Source organism: Diadema antillarum, unplaced genomic scaffold, assembly GCF_040938485.1.
Source record: "Diadema antillarum isolate AM-2024a unplaced genomic scaffold, OU_Dant_1.0 seq00001022_RagTag, whole genome shotgun sequence".
NCBI lineage: Eukaryota > Metazoa > Echinodermata > Echinoidea > Diadematoida > Diadematidae > Diadema > Diadema antillarum.
Window position 1 is genome coordinate 769,992 of NW_027271857.1, and position 18,413 is coordinate 788,404.

The following is an 18,413-nucleotide window of genomic DNA, read 5'->3' on the forward strand; positions in this document are numbered from 1 at the left end:
AAATCAGATACGATTCTCTAGTTTTCTATGTATTATGTACAAAATGTACTCAATATACCTCCGCACATTAACTTTCTTCCTCTGTTCAGGTACATCACCAAAGGTTTAGACCAGCTGAGCTCGTGGCCTGATTTTCTGTCAGTCCAAGACCTGGATGAATCGGGAGAAGGCCGCTACAACTCTCTACAACAGACTTGCTTGAACTACGACCCGGAGGTCAAGTTTGTCCTCAACGTGTCAATTGTAGCCTGCCAGGACACGCCCACTCGACCGTTGCCGCGGAAACCTGGCATCGTGCTTCGAAAGTGTGCCAAAGTTCGGCTCTTCGACCTACATGGTCCCGGGAGCGAGGTCAATACCCCTAGCGACCGCGAAACCCTCATTCTGACAGCACCGCCTGGAATTCCGTCAGAGGGTGGTCTGGATAAAAAGGCAAGGCAGGTGTGTTTTGTGCACATTCAGCGTGAGCTGCGCCATCGCGGAGTTAGTCTCAGGCACCAATTTCCAGTCGTTTATGACAAACTCTGTCGATGGGTGGATGAACATCAACACATCTCTCCAGTGACCATCTATCCACGTGACGGCAATACGGGAAAGACTTTCATGTGCCTCATCATACCAGACACAGACCAGGACACAATTGAGTGGGCAGAGAACCCCGAGATCCTTGAAACTATCGACTCGGCTGTCGATCTCGATGCCGAGATGGAGAAGTTAGAGAGAGCAGTCGACAGTGTTACCCTGCTTGAAATGACCGTTTAAAGTCACGAGTGGGATTAAAAATCGACAGCAGCGTTTATAGCAGGATGGGCGATCCAACATGGTGCCAGTGTTTTATAGTCTACTCCATATTCGGACATGACAGGAGAAATAGGTTTTTTATACTACGGTGAATGTGTTGTGACCGTGGAACTGTTTTTTTTTTTTGTTCATTTTTTATCTCCTTATTGAAGGACCCTTTTCTTTATCCAACAAGAACTTTGATTGTATATATTTGCAAAAATTTGTTGGAGACAACTGTGAGAAATATTGTGATGTATTCGGACTATGCGTCTTTCACACTACTAGAAGTTTATATAGGTTAGTCGTGTTTGTTCTTTGCATCAACTGAAAACTGTTGATTTGCTTCAGCTTTGAAAATTCATCGGCACTGAGCTTGAACTATGAGTACGTGCGATAGACGAGTGAGACGGTTGCATATTCTACGTAGGAGAGAATTGCCTTACTACACGCAGCACGACACTCAAAGGACGCGTTCAATTCTTCATATTAACTGTGATATCCTTTTCACAGGGGGAAAAATATTCATCCTACGTTAACCATACGCTGTAACAAACTTCAAGAAGAATGTCAGTGTGGTTCCAGTCTGAATGGATATTTGCGCTTTTGGAGATCATATTTGCCGCTCTCCTGAGATTCAAAATGAGAGAAAACTACAGGTCTGATTAAAAAGTGGCCAACAAAATTGCTTGTTCAGTATATAGCGAACAGGCGACGACAAGCCAAAATATCATTACCATTAACAGCGCTTAGCAACGCATGGCAACGCATAGCAACATGTCGGCACGCTTATTCATCACTAATCTACACTGTCTGTAATGGTTCCGTGTAATCACATTGACTGTAGCAAGCCACCCTGCTTGAAACTGTAGTACGTATGTGCAAATCATGAGATGAAATTTATTCATATCTCGTAAGTGCAAAGTCTCGCACTAATGGCCAAATATGTAGAAATTTATAAAACGAGAATGTTTTCAGGAAGCCCTATTTGGACATTCATTCAAATGATAATTCAGGACTATGACGTGGCTTATAGTGCAATTAATGTTTGTTATGATAGTGATATAACCATTCTTCTCCATAAAAACATAAAAATGCTCATCACTGTCTTGTCCAAGGACTGCCTAAGTCCATCAGGCGACCATTTTATGGCCCACTCATTCACAAACCTCGTGAATTCGACTAAAGTAACTGCCTGCAGGATTCATGACAACTTGCAAGGACTTTTTATTGCGTACTTCTTTGTAACACATCGTAGACTATACAATTTTGTGATCCGCCGTGATTTGGAGAACTGTGAACTGGAAAAATGCCGAGATGAGGACGATCTAAAGCGTTACTAGAACAAGTTTGAGCATAGGGTATAACACACGGGGATGTGCTAATGTGAAGCGTCACCAGACTGAGTGGATCGCATAGCATCGATATTCTAAGATGTTCGTAGAAGCACGCGAGGTGATATATGTGATCGCACATTGATGAGCTACAGGGAAGTGTTATTTGTTTCGTGGTTCTCTGACGGACTGATATTGACTCTCTTGGATCAACACGTCTGCGAAAAAACAAAACTATAACCTAACCTGTAATATTCGAGAAAATAGCCTGCTGGGGTTGGTGAATGATTTTACTTGATACGCGGAAACAAACTAGCCCTTGCTACGTTTTATAGAGGAGTGTCTGCGGTGAGCTCAATCCTCCAGGATGAGGGCTGTAAGGTGTTCAGAGGTGTTTCCATGGCAACCAGCATCACACTGCTACCAATGGACTGGTCATCGTCATCACCAATCCGTACCCAGTCTGTTCCCTGTGTATCTGAAGTCGCCAGGACGTCATGACTATACTGACAACGCCCACTGAATGTAAGTCAGATTTTACTACTGAATTCATATTACTATAAGTGGTCACACAATCAAATTCACAATTCATGCAGGCAGAGTTTTGTAGTTAATGATTTCTCTACTAAGTTATCTGCTTCACATACTCTATTTATAACTACAATGTATTAATGTTCAAAACCATTTCTAGTGGCAACTCTTGTTCAGAATTATGACGTTTAAATGTCCATTTGAAAACATTGAGCAACATAATGAAATCCAAGAAATACAACAACTACAAAACTACAAAATCACGTTATCAATTAAACTCTCGGGCCTTGCCACATAGGCCTAAAAGTGTTATCTCAGTAATTCAGACAACATTCATCAAACTCACTGACAACTCGATGACATCCTTCTAAATCTACTGCAGCTATAAATCCTAACTGGTTTCATTGGTCCTGAGTTTGTTTCACACCGAGACTCCTTAGCATCAGGGCCGAAGTCTCCGATATTCTTTCTGCGTTTCTACTTCTTCTTTTTTTCTTCGAAAAATAAAGCTCACTCTTATATGCTACTGTCACGACAGCAGATTAACCATAAGAGGCCTGTATCAAACATAATTATCTCTTAACTCATTCATACAAGTATTCCACCATCTACGTCGATAATATCTCTGAATCTACACAATGTGCTTTATGGAGAATGTGGAGAGAATGTCTCTGAAATCTAGAAAGTATGCTAAAAAACATGTGTCGAAAATATCTCTGAATTCAAGGAGGTATGCTTCAAGGAGAAGGTGTTGAGAATGTTTTATCTGAATTCTACGAAGTACGCTTTTTACTTTGGCAAACTAAATTCGCAACCATTGGTTAGTATGATTTTAAAAGCATTGTTAAATACAGCCGAAGAAGTAGTGCTAACGTTGAACATATTCTTCACATTTAAGAGAACATCTCAAATCATTAGTTGAATTATTGCGCTGACACTTGAACGCTGTATATTAGTTTTCTGGCCAGCAAGGGGTTAGATAAGTTCCATACATATTAAATATTTCGACAAGTGATATACTGCCATCTGGCAGCGTCAAAACACTTTAATTCGTATGGGTTTGGTCATTTTACTTCGATGAAATTCTAACAGCCAGACGTATCATTTCACGAATTGGTATTTCATAAATCGTGAGTGTCTGTGATATTGGCCAACCCCGGGTATCAAGTCTATTGTTCCTACCTTGCGCACTTGTAGAAGCCCATATCTCATGCTTGAAAAATTGTATTAAGTCAATGTGCTAGACTCTTACCCTTTGCGAATTACAATGAAGGATAACATTTAAGTATAAAAGAGATGATAATGTTAAATGCATATGATTCGCCTGGTGTCCTAGCTGGCGCGCACAGCGCATTTCATTCTAATGTTTGTAATACTGCTGCACAGCACAGTGAACTCCGTATATTGTGTCGCTTTAATACATGTATTAGGCGTAACTTGACAGGTGTACATTAATATTCACATCTGTCGAATAATCTATCTGGTGTCGGACTGCATTACGCTTTATAACAAGTCAAAGGTTGAGAGGGCTGCCGTATGCCACCAGAGCTCTGCTATATGGACTTTTTGGTCGCATGTTCGATCTGTGTAGATGTTTATTGACTGCTGTGTGTGCGAGAGTAGTGTGTGTGGGTGGAGATGTCTTCGCCCACTGCGTCTATACGTGGTGAGTCACACAAGGATGAAATACACTGTATTCATTATATTATTGCATCACAAACGAACTAAAAGATGCACTGTCGCGTGCAATAATGTATGGACAACAGAATTCTAGCAATATAAATTGAGCGAAGCCTCTACTTTTGTGGTTTGTGGAGGGGAAATGCTTTGTTCATTTTTTAAAAATCTAATGCCGTGAATAACCTGTTGAAATCAAATTGTATGATTTTTCTTTGAACGTTTGTCTAAATATTTATTCTTTGAATATTTAAGTAATTACTTAATAATGTGTCAGGGTTCGTGTTTATTTTGTATTGAAAGTCTACAGTGTACGATGTTTCTGCTTTCGAATACCTTCGGGTATGAACAAAAGTAGGGCCTAAATCTGTATATCTGGGAGATAGGCCTATTGATGATATCAACGTTTCTCTACGATCATTAATTAAGAATTAAAGCTTCAGCTTGTATGATTTTATATGTATACACAGGCATGTTCATGTTCTATGAACTAAAGCATCACAACAGTTTCCAGGCGAATTCATGAGATCAGACTGATATTTTTTTTTTTTTGGATAACTATTGAAAGAGGTATTATCTATGCAGTAGGTTCTAGTGTACCGCCGTTTTCCATTAATTGAATTGAGTAACCATATAGGCCTACCACGTATATACCCAGGGTGGTCCACGAGGGGTTTTAGCATGTCGCTGCAACATGCTAAAATTCTTGTGCAACATCCTAAAAAGCCAGCAACATGCTATGCAACATCCTCAAGAATTTGCAACAAGCTCAAAGTAAAAGTATTCAAAAATGTGCAAAACATGTGCATAACATAAGAAACATCAAACTACCAGGTACTTTAGATATTTGTGTGCAAAACATGAGAGAGAACATTGAATGTAAGCAGCACAAAGAGAGATAAGCAGCAAAATATTGCATACTATGTACTCATTGTGTGCGCTCCGCGCATATTCAATTTCTGCAATATTCTCAGATTCTGAGCTTGCAACATGCTAAAATTTCAAGTTGTGGACCACCCTGTATACCACGTGATTGAATCAAGTGTGTATAGGAAGAGAGATCTCTCTTCGATCTCCCTGGTTAATAAACGAGGTACAGTATGTTTAACATGTGTAGAAAGTAATACTTATATGGCGTAATCACGATTACATTATTGCGGCAGTTTTACGTCATGTTACTAGATCTGTGCTTCTGCATTGCTAGGTAATGACTCAGCGATGTATACCTCCGTATACGTGACACTGAGCGTAGTCAGCACAACCCATGATCAGTGCTGTATGGAATGTGTAGGTAACCTGTGCTGCGGAGGATAGAACCACCATACTGTTTGCCTTCGATAGTTAATGATTAACTCTCTCTCAAGAAGACTGGAATGTTGGGCTGCAAAGTGGTTACAGTAGTCTTTCTCAAATAGATGTTTTCAAAGTTTGTTGGAATAATTTGATTAAAAAACCCCACAAATTTATATGCAATGACTGATCAAAAATGTAACAAATATATTGGAGATGATTATGTAGATATTACAACGCCTCTGAACACTTTCAATACATGCCACAATATCGATCAAATGTGCAAAAAAGATCAGATAAACGAAACATATGTCAGGTATCGCAGAGAAATAACCGCATGATATGTTTGCTGAAGGCACGTGAGTATCATGTTCTCTTTGAAAGACTACGTGTTATCATCATGAGAAGATACACATCTAAGTAAAGGGCAAAGGAGACCATAATGTACATGAAAGGAAAAAGAAATGCTTATGAAATATCAAACCTCTCTTGTAAGTAAACAAATCTCCTAAGCAAATGTTACAGTTGCATTTATTTGAACCAATGCCAAGAATATCCAGAAGAGAATGCTCTTGGCGCCATCAGGTTCAAGGTATATTGATCTAATTAATGGACAGGGCGTGAGTCAAATCAGTGGTAGAGCACAGTGGTGATGGGTGTATATTTACTGGTGTATGTATGTGCTCCTTTCGTATATCATCAACCATTATATATACAACTCCCTTTTATCGCTGCGACATCTTTATATACTATGTTGCATTCTTTCAGTTCTTTTTTTTTAGTCACTTTGCATTGCTCATTCGGTTTGTCAAAAGAGTATGATTCATCCCATATCGGTGAAAAGTCAAAAGTTTTTATTGATTTCCAGCCACGAAGATCAAGTGCGGATTATTTGTGTTTTGTTAGGAGAGGTCAGTTAGGTCTTTGCATGAAAGAATGTGATAGCCTATTTAGACACAGTCGTGTGCGATTGTGTATTTTTATAGGTCTTCTTATATTCGCGCGATTGTGAAGTCTTCCTTTTCTGTATTATGATCATACTTAGATTTAATATGTAGATCCCCATGTAACATCACACTTGGTTGTTAAGCCACAGATACGCAGAACTCTGACAGCTCGCAACCAATGTATAAGGGCTTTCAAGCTCGCAAAGATTTCGGGAATGCGCCTAATTCCGTAATTCCACGAATTATTCAGTGTGTTTTATTTGTGGTCTCTATGCAAACACCCTGCTTCAATATTTGCTCGTGTTTTATGGATATTCTATAGGCAGACAGATGACGGTGTCCAGTTGTAAGGTATAGGAAAGATTATTGGAGGAATTTACCAAATCAACCAGAACTTCGCCGTATTTCACCTGGGCATTCATTGTCGATCTTGGTAGTTTTGGCACAGGTAAATGTTAGGGGGATATAAGGTCATTGCATTGACAGGTGTGGAATGTAACGACAAACAGCAAATTATATACGTACGTTAAACTTCATGAAAATTAGGTGTGGGTTTTGTGCAAACAAGGTTGAGAGTAAATTTTGTTTTAATTACGAATCTCAGTCGTTTTCGAAACCATAAATTGTCTTGCCCTTACGGGGTCCTATTGTGAAATAGTTAAAGGCAACTTTGATGCGATGTTTCAAGGTTTCACAAACATCTACATTACCATGCGCATCTCTGGTAAACCAGCTTGTTTGATCACATCCTGTACTATTAAAGTAACTGACGTCACTTTTTGGGAAAAAAAACCTCCAGAGATAACGAAGGAAATCAACAGGTTTTTTTTTTTAAAATTCATGATCTGTACTTCGTTCACAGTTTTGTTTTATTTCGATTTTCTGAAACTAAATGATTGAGTTATGTGCTGAAAGATGAAGATGATATCGTCGTGATGTCAAGCAAAATGCTATATATTATGAGTGATACTTTTATTCGCAGTATTAGTTTTTGTTAGCTTAAAGACTTTTGGGAAATATATAGGCTACTTATTTCACCTGAATAACATAAATTAATGAGCAAAATAGTAGAAATGTGACTTTATATGACAACATGACATTTCTTTATGCATTTGTAAGGTCAGGGCGTCAGCTGACACTAAGTCTTTGTACTCTTCAATCATTTCAAAACATTCGTCTTGTTTTCTCGGGGCATTGCACAGAAGCATTCCTCATTTAGTGCATAAAATGCCTCTTAGTCTCCCCTACATGTACTTTGCTCTAAATCATGAAGTTACACTGTTCTTACCAAACAACATGAAGAGTAAGTTACATAAACTGTGTCTATTTATATAGAAAAAAAAAGGAACAAAGAGCAGACATACACCTTTAACCAAACACTGGCGACTGGGTTTTCTGTGCGAGTTATGTCGGTATTCACCAAACCATGATACAGTCCTTGGGAGAGTTAGTATTTCCCCATTTCTTTCATCACCTTCCAAGCTTATTTTACTCTTTTTCCATTGTCCTTCCGCATTCCTTGACTTAATTCATCCCACTGGCGTGGCGCTATAATACATTTACTTCATCGGTGGTATTTGTAGTGTTAGCAGTATAAACGACATGGAAGAAAATTGAGCACGTTACATTGATTGATTACTGATCACATCATTCGATCGAAAGTTAGTATGAGATGACAAAATGAAAGCTTTATCCACATTCACATCCCAGCGAAACACACAGTCTTAAAGGTACCCACCCATCTGTAAGATGCATTTATACCTGTGGAGGCATTTTATCGTGTTACGTCAAACAGAAGAAAAAAAAAGAATTGATGTGCCTCATGAGATAACTCGTTGTTGTTGTCTTGCTAAGAATGTGATACTACGACAAAACAGTCTGTCTTATAGATTTATGGTTAAAGCATCACGGATGGCTTGGTAATTTCGTGATCAACCTGGTTTTTCTTCTACTCCATACTTTGATTCAATAGTCATTTGGCGTGTGTGGCAAGCTTTTGTCCCAGGGTTTGCACTGCTGTGTATCTCACAATTCAGTGAGTACAATAATGTTTGTGAACATTGCCCACCAAACCGGGCAACAGGTTTATATACACTTTCGACTCGCTTATGATTGAGCTCAGGGTACTGGTATACTGAAAACCAACATTTCGCAACGAAATGGTCCATGAATGTTCTGATCAAGCCCTTCCTTATTCCCGTGGCGTTGGTCTTGTTAACGAATTCGTTCGATCGATCAGCGATACCTCACTAGTGATCGATCGACCGACAAACCAGGCACACCGTTTGATACCATTGTAAAGACACGAAGCCCCTTGGATGCTGTCATATTCACTCATTATGAATAACATATCTCTTTCCATACCAGTCTAGTTATGTCTATACATTGTGTTTCTCTATTATCTGTCTTTTTTCCTTAATCAAATTTGTCATTTCCACCGCAGAGTGTATTAGATTCCGCCACACGCACACACTCCCTCGAACTTACACAAATGATGCAGCCTTATAAAAGAGAACATTGACGGCTTCGTTGTGTTGATTTGTATGCCTCCACCCTGAAGGGGGCTGGAGATATTATCAAAAACGAATATTAAAAATCCATTTTTTCACGTTTTCAGTAAAATGTGCGTCTCTATGATACCACGATCCCAAGTCATTAACTGGTATACTTGAGTCAATTTTCAAGTCAATTATACGCACTGAAATTCTCTGTCTAATGGCTGCACCCATATCTATTGTCCGCCATATTATCATCCTTTCCACACAATCTTGTTTGACTCTCATCACTGAATGCCTTGAGGCAAGCCATTTCATCACCAGGGTAGTGAGACACCTCTCTGTTAATACTGAATACACTGCTCTATATGGCAAGTCAATATGTTACATTCACAAGAGATATAAGAAAATTGTCATCTCTCATGTCGAACTAATGTAGATCTGGAGTGGCCCATTTATAGGAGGGGAATGGAGTCGATAATATTTTCCCGTGTGTACTAAAAAGCTCTCTTCAGGTAAAACGGCAAACAGTGGATTTGCGAATCTGCGCTGTGCTGTAATGTTGTCAATGGCCATGAGATTTGCATTGTGCCATTGATGGTTGTGGTTTAAGGGATGGTATAGTTTTGGTTGAGATGAGCATTCAGATATGAACTTTTTGAGAAACAATCATAAGACTATTTATATGAAATATTAACAAACATACAATTTAGAATTATTCTAAGAGGAATTAAGAGTTTATTTGATGAAAATCGGTTTTGAAATGGTGAGATATCCAAAAAAATAAAGTAAACCAAAGTGGTCCTAATAAAAGGTGAGACCCACCCACCTTTTATTTGGGCCTCTTTGTTTTTGGATATCTCAGTCATTTCAAAAGTGATTTTTTTTTTTTGTAAATAAACTTTCGATTCCTCTGAGAAATGTATGCTTTTGCATATTTCATATAAGTGGTTCCTAATTATCTCGCAACAGGTTAAAACCTGAATACCCTATCTCAACCAAAACTATACAGCTATACCATCCCTTTAACAGGTACGAAGGTTAAAACTTCACAGATATTGATGTATCATACTTCAAATAGTGGAAAAGGAGATTCTTTCCTCGGATTCGAGAATTTTTGACGGCAACGATGAAATGTGCTGACTGGTGTGAGGTTGTATTATTGGGAGAATGCCAGCCTGTCACAATTTGAGGCATTTCATTCCAGGCGAGGCGAAAATAAAGGAAGTTGAGATTCGAAAACATGTAGAGGTCAACACACTGACCTAATACGAGAAGCTATCAGAAACGATTAGTCTGGATTGGTGTCGGGTCGACTGTTTTTGACAGGAGGGGTGGCTTGAAACATAGAAAAAGAGAAAATTAGAAGGATATAGAAAGAGGAAAAAAAAAGAGGAAAGAGAGACATTAGGAGAGGGTGTGTGTGTGTGTGTGTGTGTGTGTGTGTGTGAGGGTGTGTGTATGTGTGTGAGGGTGTGTGTGTGTGTGTGTGTGTGTGTTTGTGTGTGTGTTTGTGTGTGTGTATAGGTGTGAATTGGCAATTAATGGATCATCTTTCCTTGTTACGTGATTCACGCGGTTTCAAACGTCGGTGAATTGCTATATGAGTTATGCTTACGGTTCTATAGTATATCATGTGTATTGGTCTTATGTACCAAAAAGTAACCGTATCTACAAAATAAATGTTATGTTATCACCAGTCAACCATACACTTACATACCTCACATCATATCACTTCAAGCCCCGGTCTGTGCGCTGTTAATACGTTTCTCAGATTGACTTAAATATTGTAGGGACTTGAATGAAATCAATCAACCACAAAAGTAGTATATAAATGTAATTGTATAAAAATCGGACTTAGAATGCATGAGTGTGACGTAAAGAAAATAATCACACATATTTTCACAACATGTGGGCACAACCACTACGAAAAGTAGACGCCAGATAATGTTCACATGTCATTAATTTTTCCCGTAAAATATCACCTTTAATCGTATTTTCTCGCAGATAATTTAGCAACTCTACAAACCATCACTAAAAACAAACAAAATAAACAAAAACCATGATCATGTTTAAGTTGTGTAAACACAACCATGGTTTGATAAAGAGAGTACACCGACAAACCTTCTCCATGATATCGGCTGTGTGTATGCATATTTCCTCTCTTATCACGTCTGATATTACTGTACCAATGTTGAGGGAAAATGCTGGTCATGTGAATACACTGTATGTCCCTTCAAGCATGCAAGTTACTATAGTATCTCCTGTTCCAAGGTAATAAAGGTATTTACGGCTTGTGTCCAGTTGGAGTTATATTTCGTATTAAAAGAGGTCATTACAAAATGTGGCTCCCCAAAATAACTGGCCTTTTGAATTTGATTTGTTTTGTAAAATGTCGCATCATCTGATTTGGGGAATGTGCTCCACACTTTCGAAATTCTTTTGCTATATAATTTTACTTTTATATTATGAAATACCACGGGTAAAATAATCTGATTGACACGTGAGACATGATTGCAGTTGTGAATCCATCCAGGGCCTACGTTTGTTTTTATTGTAATTTTTGTGTGTTATTCATTACAGCTCACTTCACATCTTGCTGATCAAGCTCCCAAGTTTCCCAGTGTCAAGGGGACGCAGAGAGAGCCAAGAGGAGCCAGATCACGTCTGATGGGGGACCCAGGAATAATCCGCAAGCCATTTCCTGAGGGAGGCATCAAATACTATCGCCGGATAGTCGGTCATTAATGCTTGTATGTAACTCAGTCTCACGCCCCAGCATGCACACTACAACGCATTGCTGTCGTACGTATAGCCACAATATATTCAACCGTCAGTGGCCGTGTTCGACCAGCCATCCTTACCCTCTCGCTCGACCTCCATTATTTATTACATGCGCTATCAAATGAAGGCGAGAATCGGCTAGCCACGTTGGCATAGCAACCGAATCTGTCGCTAGACACTGACTCTCCTTGCATCACTTTCCTACCGTGGACCGATTGACTGCACAATATAGTAATGCCTTGGTGTATACTGCGTGGAACGTGTACGGTGCGTACAGGTGGAATGGAGGTATATCACTATACACTGAGCGCCAGAGAGGGTGGGATAATCAAAATGGCGAGTTTTAGGCCAAGTTAACTCAGTGGAGTAGCAATGGGCGAGCACTTAAAGCTAACGTCGATTTTTCACAAGATTCCGTAATTGCGTGATTTCATATTCATAATTATTTCCATAATCTTCAGTCTAAAGTTATTGTAAAGAGGAAACGTGTGTATGGCATATTGAATTCTAATTGACTTCAAGTCAATTTTAACAAACAACAGTGATAAATGATTAGGTCAAACAGAGCATTACAATTATAAAGCTTGTGCATAGAGTGCACCTCAACTCGTAGGGATGTCAGAGCAGTCAGTCCAATAAAACAAGAGCTTCTGTACAGGTTGGTCTTAAAATCAAAGATATTACAGATACTGAATTCTCGGGGGAATACTCAGAAAACCCCAAAGAATTCTCAAGTTCGCATAATAATAGGCCATAGAATATCAGCTATTCAATACGAGTAAAAATAAACGATGGACATACGATTACAGATTGCTACGTGTTATAGCAGTGAATAGGCTGCAGTGTCTTTACGTGTTATTGTAGGCAAAGCTATTTCACTAATTTTTCCGGTTCTCTATTAGCATAAAATCCTCAAAGCAAAGTTTTTCAACAGTGTGCTGATAGCAGATAAAGTACCTCATCCTATATTCTTTCTGATACTGTACTAATCGATAAGAAAAGTGTTACGTAATATATAAGTTTGCTCGATTTCGTTGAGGTGTGATGAATTGAATGAAACTGACATACACTCTGAACATGCCTTAATGTGATATTTTTGTACATTTGCCTGACGCCACTTCAACGTATTACTAATATGCATGTAACAGTATTGAGGTTTGGTAGTGAATTGGCTAATCATGTTCAAACTATCAGCATCAGAAATTCAGTCAGCCCGCAGAGCTCACTTTCATCTCATTCATTCATAGAAAAGACGCTTACTGGAAGATATAAGAACTAATTAGCAGCTTACAGGTATCTTCGGAAAAGGGAAAATGAACGTATTCATTAATATATAAAGTATCAAAATGATTCATTTACTCATGAATTTATATCGCGCAGGCACGTGATTTTTAGCAATAACCTAGAAAGGCATTACACTTTATTGTGGTTGGACAAAATATTAGATATTTGATATGTGCCAAAATATTGAATTTTGCGGATCAAGATACTAAAGGGCATGACGAAGACTCGATGGGCAAGAAGTTAATATGTCGACAATGCAGTCTCAATACATGTATTGGTGAGTTTCCTAGACTGAATAATACTAACTGCCTTACAAGTGTAATGTGGACGAACATATCAGCATGCAGTTATTAGTTTTAGGCCTACATGTATACAAAGCAGTGTGACATCCCAGATATGAACAGTAAGCTGATGGACCAGTGCCTTTTCCCAATGGATGGATAGTTTTGATTTTGACAAAGGCTTCGTGAAAGAAAACTCAAAACAAAAGTTGCTCTTTATTATAAGACTCGTGTATATATTCCATTCGCTGAACATTGCCTTTTGGACAAAGTCTCTCATAAGGATGATATGGATTTATAACAAATTTGTAAGTATGCACGTAAGACTATGATTAGTTTCTGCAGCTTTCTTTATTTCAAAAAGGCGTAGTGCTACAAAACTTGTTCAGTTGGCTTTCCTAGGAAAATTACATCTTTTTAATAAATTGATATCAAACTTGACATTAATTATATCTGATATGTTTATCGATAAGAAAAGATACATCTATGTACAATAAAAGTATTACAAACATATAAAAAAAAATTATATACCAATAAAGCATATGCCATGACAAGTAATTTTCTCTATATAGATATCTGTTCTTTTCATGTTGCAATACAACGGTAAAAAGTTGTCAGTACATTTTCTAACGATAAAAAAGTTACCTGTAAATGTTTTATCGGGAAAAAATCACTTTGTGCATAGTTTATTCGCAATCATTCTTTCAGTGTTGCATCTTTGTTTTAGACTGATAGGCAAAATCTAATGTTGAGTTTACTGCAATAGTTTGATCGTACATCATTCTCTTGATTCTCAGTACTTTTTGCATTAGACGTGTTAGTCATCAGAACATCACCAAAAGACGTTACTCACTTGCCTGTACCATAGCTAAAGAATGATTGACTCTGTAATTACACAATGGTCAAGTAAACATCACATATAAATTCTGCTTGAATTCGATGCACTGATTTCCCTCGCTTCCTCCTTTCATGTATTGAATGTGTCGAGTGGCATGATGGGATACCTTACGGCAAATAGAGGTCTGTGACACTTTCCATGCTATTGTACACGATTCTCGTTTCTCCTGCTTTGTACGGAAAAAGAATGAAGAAGACTGCCATTCTTTTAGGTCGTATGTCCCTTTTGCAAACGTCACGAAATTGTGCATGGTTGAAGAATTATGTCTCCGAACATCGTGTATGAAATCTTAACGTAAAAAAACCTCAAAGGCTTCATGTATATATATTCTTGCCCCATGCCACTCAACAAGACGCTCACCTTTTGTAGCGAGAATAACGTTAATTTTTTTTTAGGGGGGGGGGGGGTCCGAAAAAAAAACACTAGAAATGTTAGTATTGTTTCCCCCTCCATCATAAAGAAGTTTCCAGTTTTATTATTCTGAAGAAATGTTTGAATTACCTACCTGTACAATATACCAAATTATGAATGGAAACTAATTTTCAGGGTTGCAAAAGGGACACATGAACTTTAAGCAAAATCTTCTACTTAAGTCGGCACACGTGCAAAACAGATAGCTGTAAGGAGGAGGGATGACTGGCGAGAATGTAACTGAGAAAGAGACATTAGTTGGATGATACTTTAAGAGAGCATACATTGAGAGAGTGAAAGAGGGTGACGGAGACGAACGGAGTGTGGGTGTGGGTGTGTATTACATGACGTAATGATACAGATATCATTACTAGCCGTCTGTAGAAATCTGTGGGCAGATACTGAACAACAGGCTTCATTCATTATCATGTATAACGACGATTTAGGTTGAGAACATATCACTACACTTTTGAAGATTTAATGACTGTGCATCCATTTTGACTTAAATAACGTCAAACCAAAATAATGGTGGGCGTTTCACTTATTATGTTATTTTTAAATGTTTGCATTGTGTCTCATATGTTTGACCAAACACAACCACATTCAGGTATTATATGACGATAATTCATAAAAGAATAATCGATGTCTGCAGACCACTGCAATGATTTGACCCCCCAAATACATGTAATCCATTCTTGTCATATTTTGTTTTATTTGATTCTATCTACTAGGGCCTCTTTATCTATAGGATGGAATTGCACATTTATTTATTTATTTATTTGTGCAGTATTACAATAACCTTGCTTACCCTTTTTGCAATGGTTTTACTTTGGAAAAAGTATTGAAATTCGATGCTTAAGTCTGTGGAAGCCCAATGTAAGGTTTTGACATCACCCAACATCTTCAATTGAATATGTGGTCAGGACCCATATCCATGTATCCTGAAAATATAAGAATTTGATATCCAATTACTTTCTTATTTTATGTACCATTAAATGAAACGTTGTTCGTTTAATATGACGCATCATTTAAGTCGATTTGAATATGGAGACGCATCGTACTTTAATTCCAATAAAACGTTTACATTAGAATAATTTGAGGGTATTAGTCCAAAGTGACACACACATGCCTTAACGTTCACATAAAAGATGAAGATTGTAAGTCATTCATCTAAGCTATAATAGCTATGAGGTCAATATGAATTCTGATGCTATATCATCTATACATAAAGGAAAGCTGGATTATTATGAAAGGAAAATAACAGAAAGCTGAGCTTTGAATGACCTTACCGCCAACCATGCCTCTTTTGATGTCTTCAACAAGCAGTGACTATTCCCGCTCATCTTTAAATCCTCTCTTTGCACAAACAAATATCGAACTTATTATGAAGACGATGCCACACACTACCACACATCGCGTCCATCATACCTCGATGCACGTGATGTATCCAAGTACCATTAGATCCATAGCAATGGACAATCTAGGAACCATTAGCTCCATGGCAATGGACAAAAGCTGGCGATAGATAATCGTTGTCTGTACCATTACAGCATCTTTGTTCACGCGACCACTTCCGTTACTGCAGCACAGACTATAGTTCTCCCATCTCCTAACAGTCAAATACAACAATTTTGGTATCCATGACAAGCCAGTGTTTCATCCCTCTTTATGGGGGGCTCGTGGCCTTTTCATGCCTGCTTCTTGATACAGGTTGCCGAAATCAACGGGCGCTTTTACACTTGAGGAGACCTCTGGATTATTTTTAGACTTTTGCATTTAAACAACTATAAATTAGTAAGACATGTACTGGGTACAGAGTTTTGGAATTTATAATGATTGGGATGAGGAATAAGAATGTTTTCAAATTTCATAACAAATCGCAATGAACAAGGATGATGACATAGAAATTTCATATAGGAATGCATGATTGGGTGCTCAAGGAAGCAACACTAAAGAAAAAAGCATGCACACATTCTACACAGGTGAACTTGCTAAGTAAGTGGTATTGTAAAAGAATTACATTGCCACATTACTGGAATGTGTGAACCCTATATCATCATCCTTGTTCAGTGCACTAGTATCATCTTTTATTTTTCAGAGTATTGGTTTATCTGCGAAAGGACGATAATAAATTCCACAATTAAAATCTATACAAGCCATTATCGATGTATGTATTATACTACATGATGTGAAATTATATAAATCGTCTGGAATACCCCTTTAATAATAAAATCAAACGAACAGAATGGTCAAGGTTCCATCAAAATCGGATCTGAAACATAGGAGATCTGGAATTTCTAATGCCATATTTTAACATAGTTGATGTGCAAGGTAGAGCGGGGAACAATAATGACGCCATCCCCGTATAGGCCTCCCATTGACATCGACATAAATCTTCACTACATACCCTGCTTTAGACATAAAATCAAACGCAAGTTGCACCCTTGGCATCAAACTATCGAAGTTAGTAGTAGGCCTAACTTGCCATAGATGACTTAAAGGGCGAAATAGGTCGTTGCAGCTACATTATGAAAACACGATATCTATATATTGTACGCAAACCTTCAGGAGAGTTCTGAGGTGATGACGTCATCAACTCTACAGCATGTGTGGTTGCGATCTGCATCACGATCACGTGAAAAGTTTTACAACACATAATCCAAGTGTCATCTTGATGGAACTTAGTATACTTTCTTTTCACATGTTCATCTGATTCTACTTAATTTACCAAAATGAACACAATGTCGAATCCTACTTGAATTCTCCAAACACAATCGTAACCGTGATTACCTCTGCCATGTCTGCACCTTAAAAACACAGCGTCAAGCCAACTCATCTGATACGGTGCATTCTGCGCAGGTCCACTGTGACAAAATTGCGTGCTGACAGGCACGTCAAACACTGTATCAGTACACATACCTATTCGTTCATTAATGTCACATTATTATGGTCATGTCACACACGATACGTATTGTGATCTTCTACATCACAATATGAAATATACTCAGAATAAGAATATTATCATATATATGCAGCCTCTTGGAAAATTCTGGTCCCATAGTAATAAATGGTTATTTAAACGAGTATGATAATCATTTTACAGGTAGATAAATAACTTACATGGTTAGCATTCACTTCATACTATTCAAATTAAATAGATCGGTTTGCTTTCTGTTGTAAAACATCTCCATGACATTACCTTCGCCAGTTCTTTATATACAAAGAGTCCAGCTACTGAACATGAGCATGTAATACAGACCCACATGCGAATTTGGCAGGTTTCTTAGAAATTACAATACGACTTGACGCGGACATAAAATGCTATCAAGTTGTAAATACTGCTAAGTCTGTTGTTATTTGGAAGCAACCAACAGCATGGCTGAATTACATGGCGAGACACGGAGGCACGTCAGACGAAGAGAGTTATGTGAAATGGCGCCATCACTTAAATGACTGTCGGAGTTCAATGGAGGTATGACTGGGTCTAGCGCTAACATGGAGACTCACAGTGATGGATGTTTGTCTCTCATGGGTAGTGACATCAGATGAGCCGTGTGGGTCACGGCCTTCTCTTTCGGTTCAGGTGGGACATTCAATTCATTCCTCATGCATTTCCATACACATAGCATCACACCCGCAACTAGAGCTTTGGGTGCACACTAGGTATGCTTCATTTGCTTTTTGACGGAGACGTCATACTG

The 18,413-nt window shown here is 38.3% G+C and overlaps 1 protein-coding gene across 1 annotated transcript in view; it reads left to right on the forward strand.

Annotated features, from left to right (window-relative positions):
• The window catches only part of LOC139742825 (uncharacterized), a 31,175-nt gene extending 16,578 nt beyond the window's left edge, over positions 1-14,597 (forward strand). The window contains 2 exon segments of the mRNA XM_071653342.1: positions 90-2,639; positions 11,638-14,597. Of these exon segments, the coding sequence (XP_071509443.1) occupies positions 90-762 (673 nt within the window). The 3' untranslated portion in view covers positions 763-2,639; positions 11,638-14,597.
• The last annotated feature ends 3,816 nt before the right edge of the window (positions 14,598-18,413 follow it).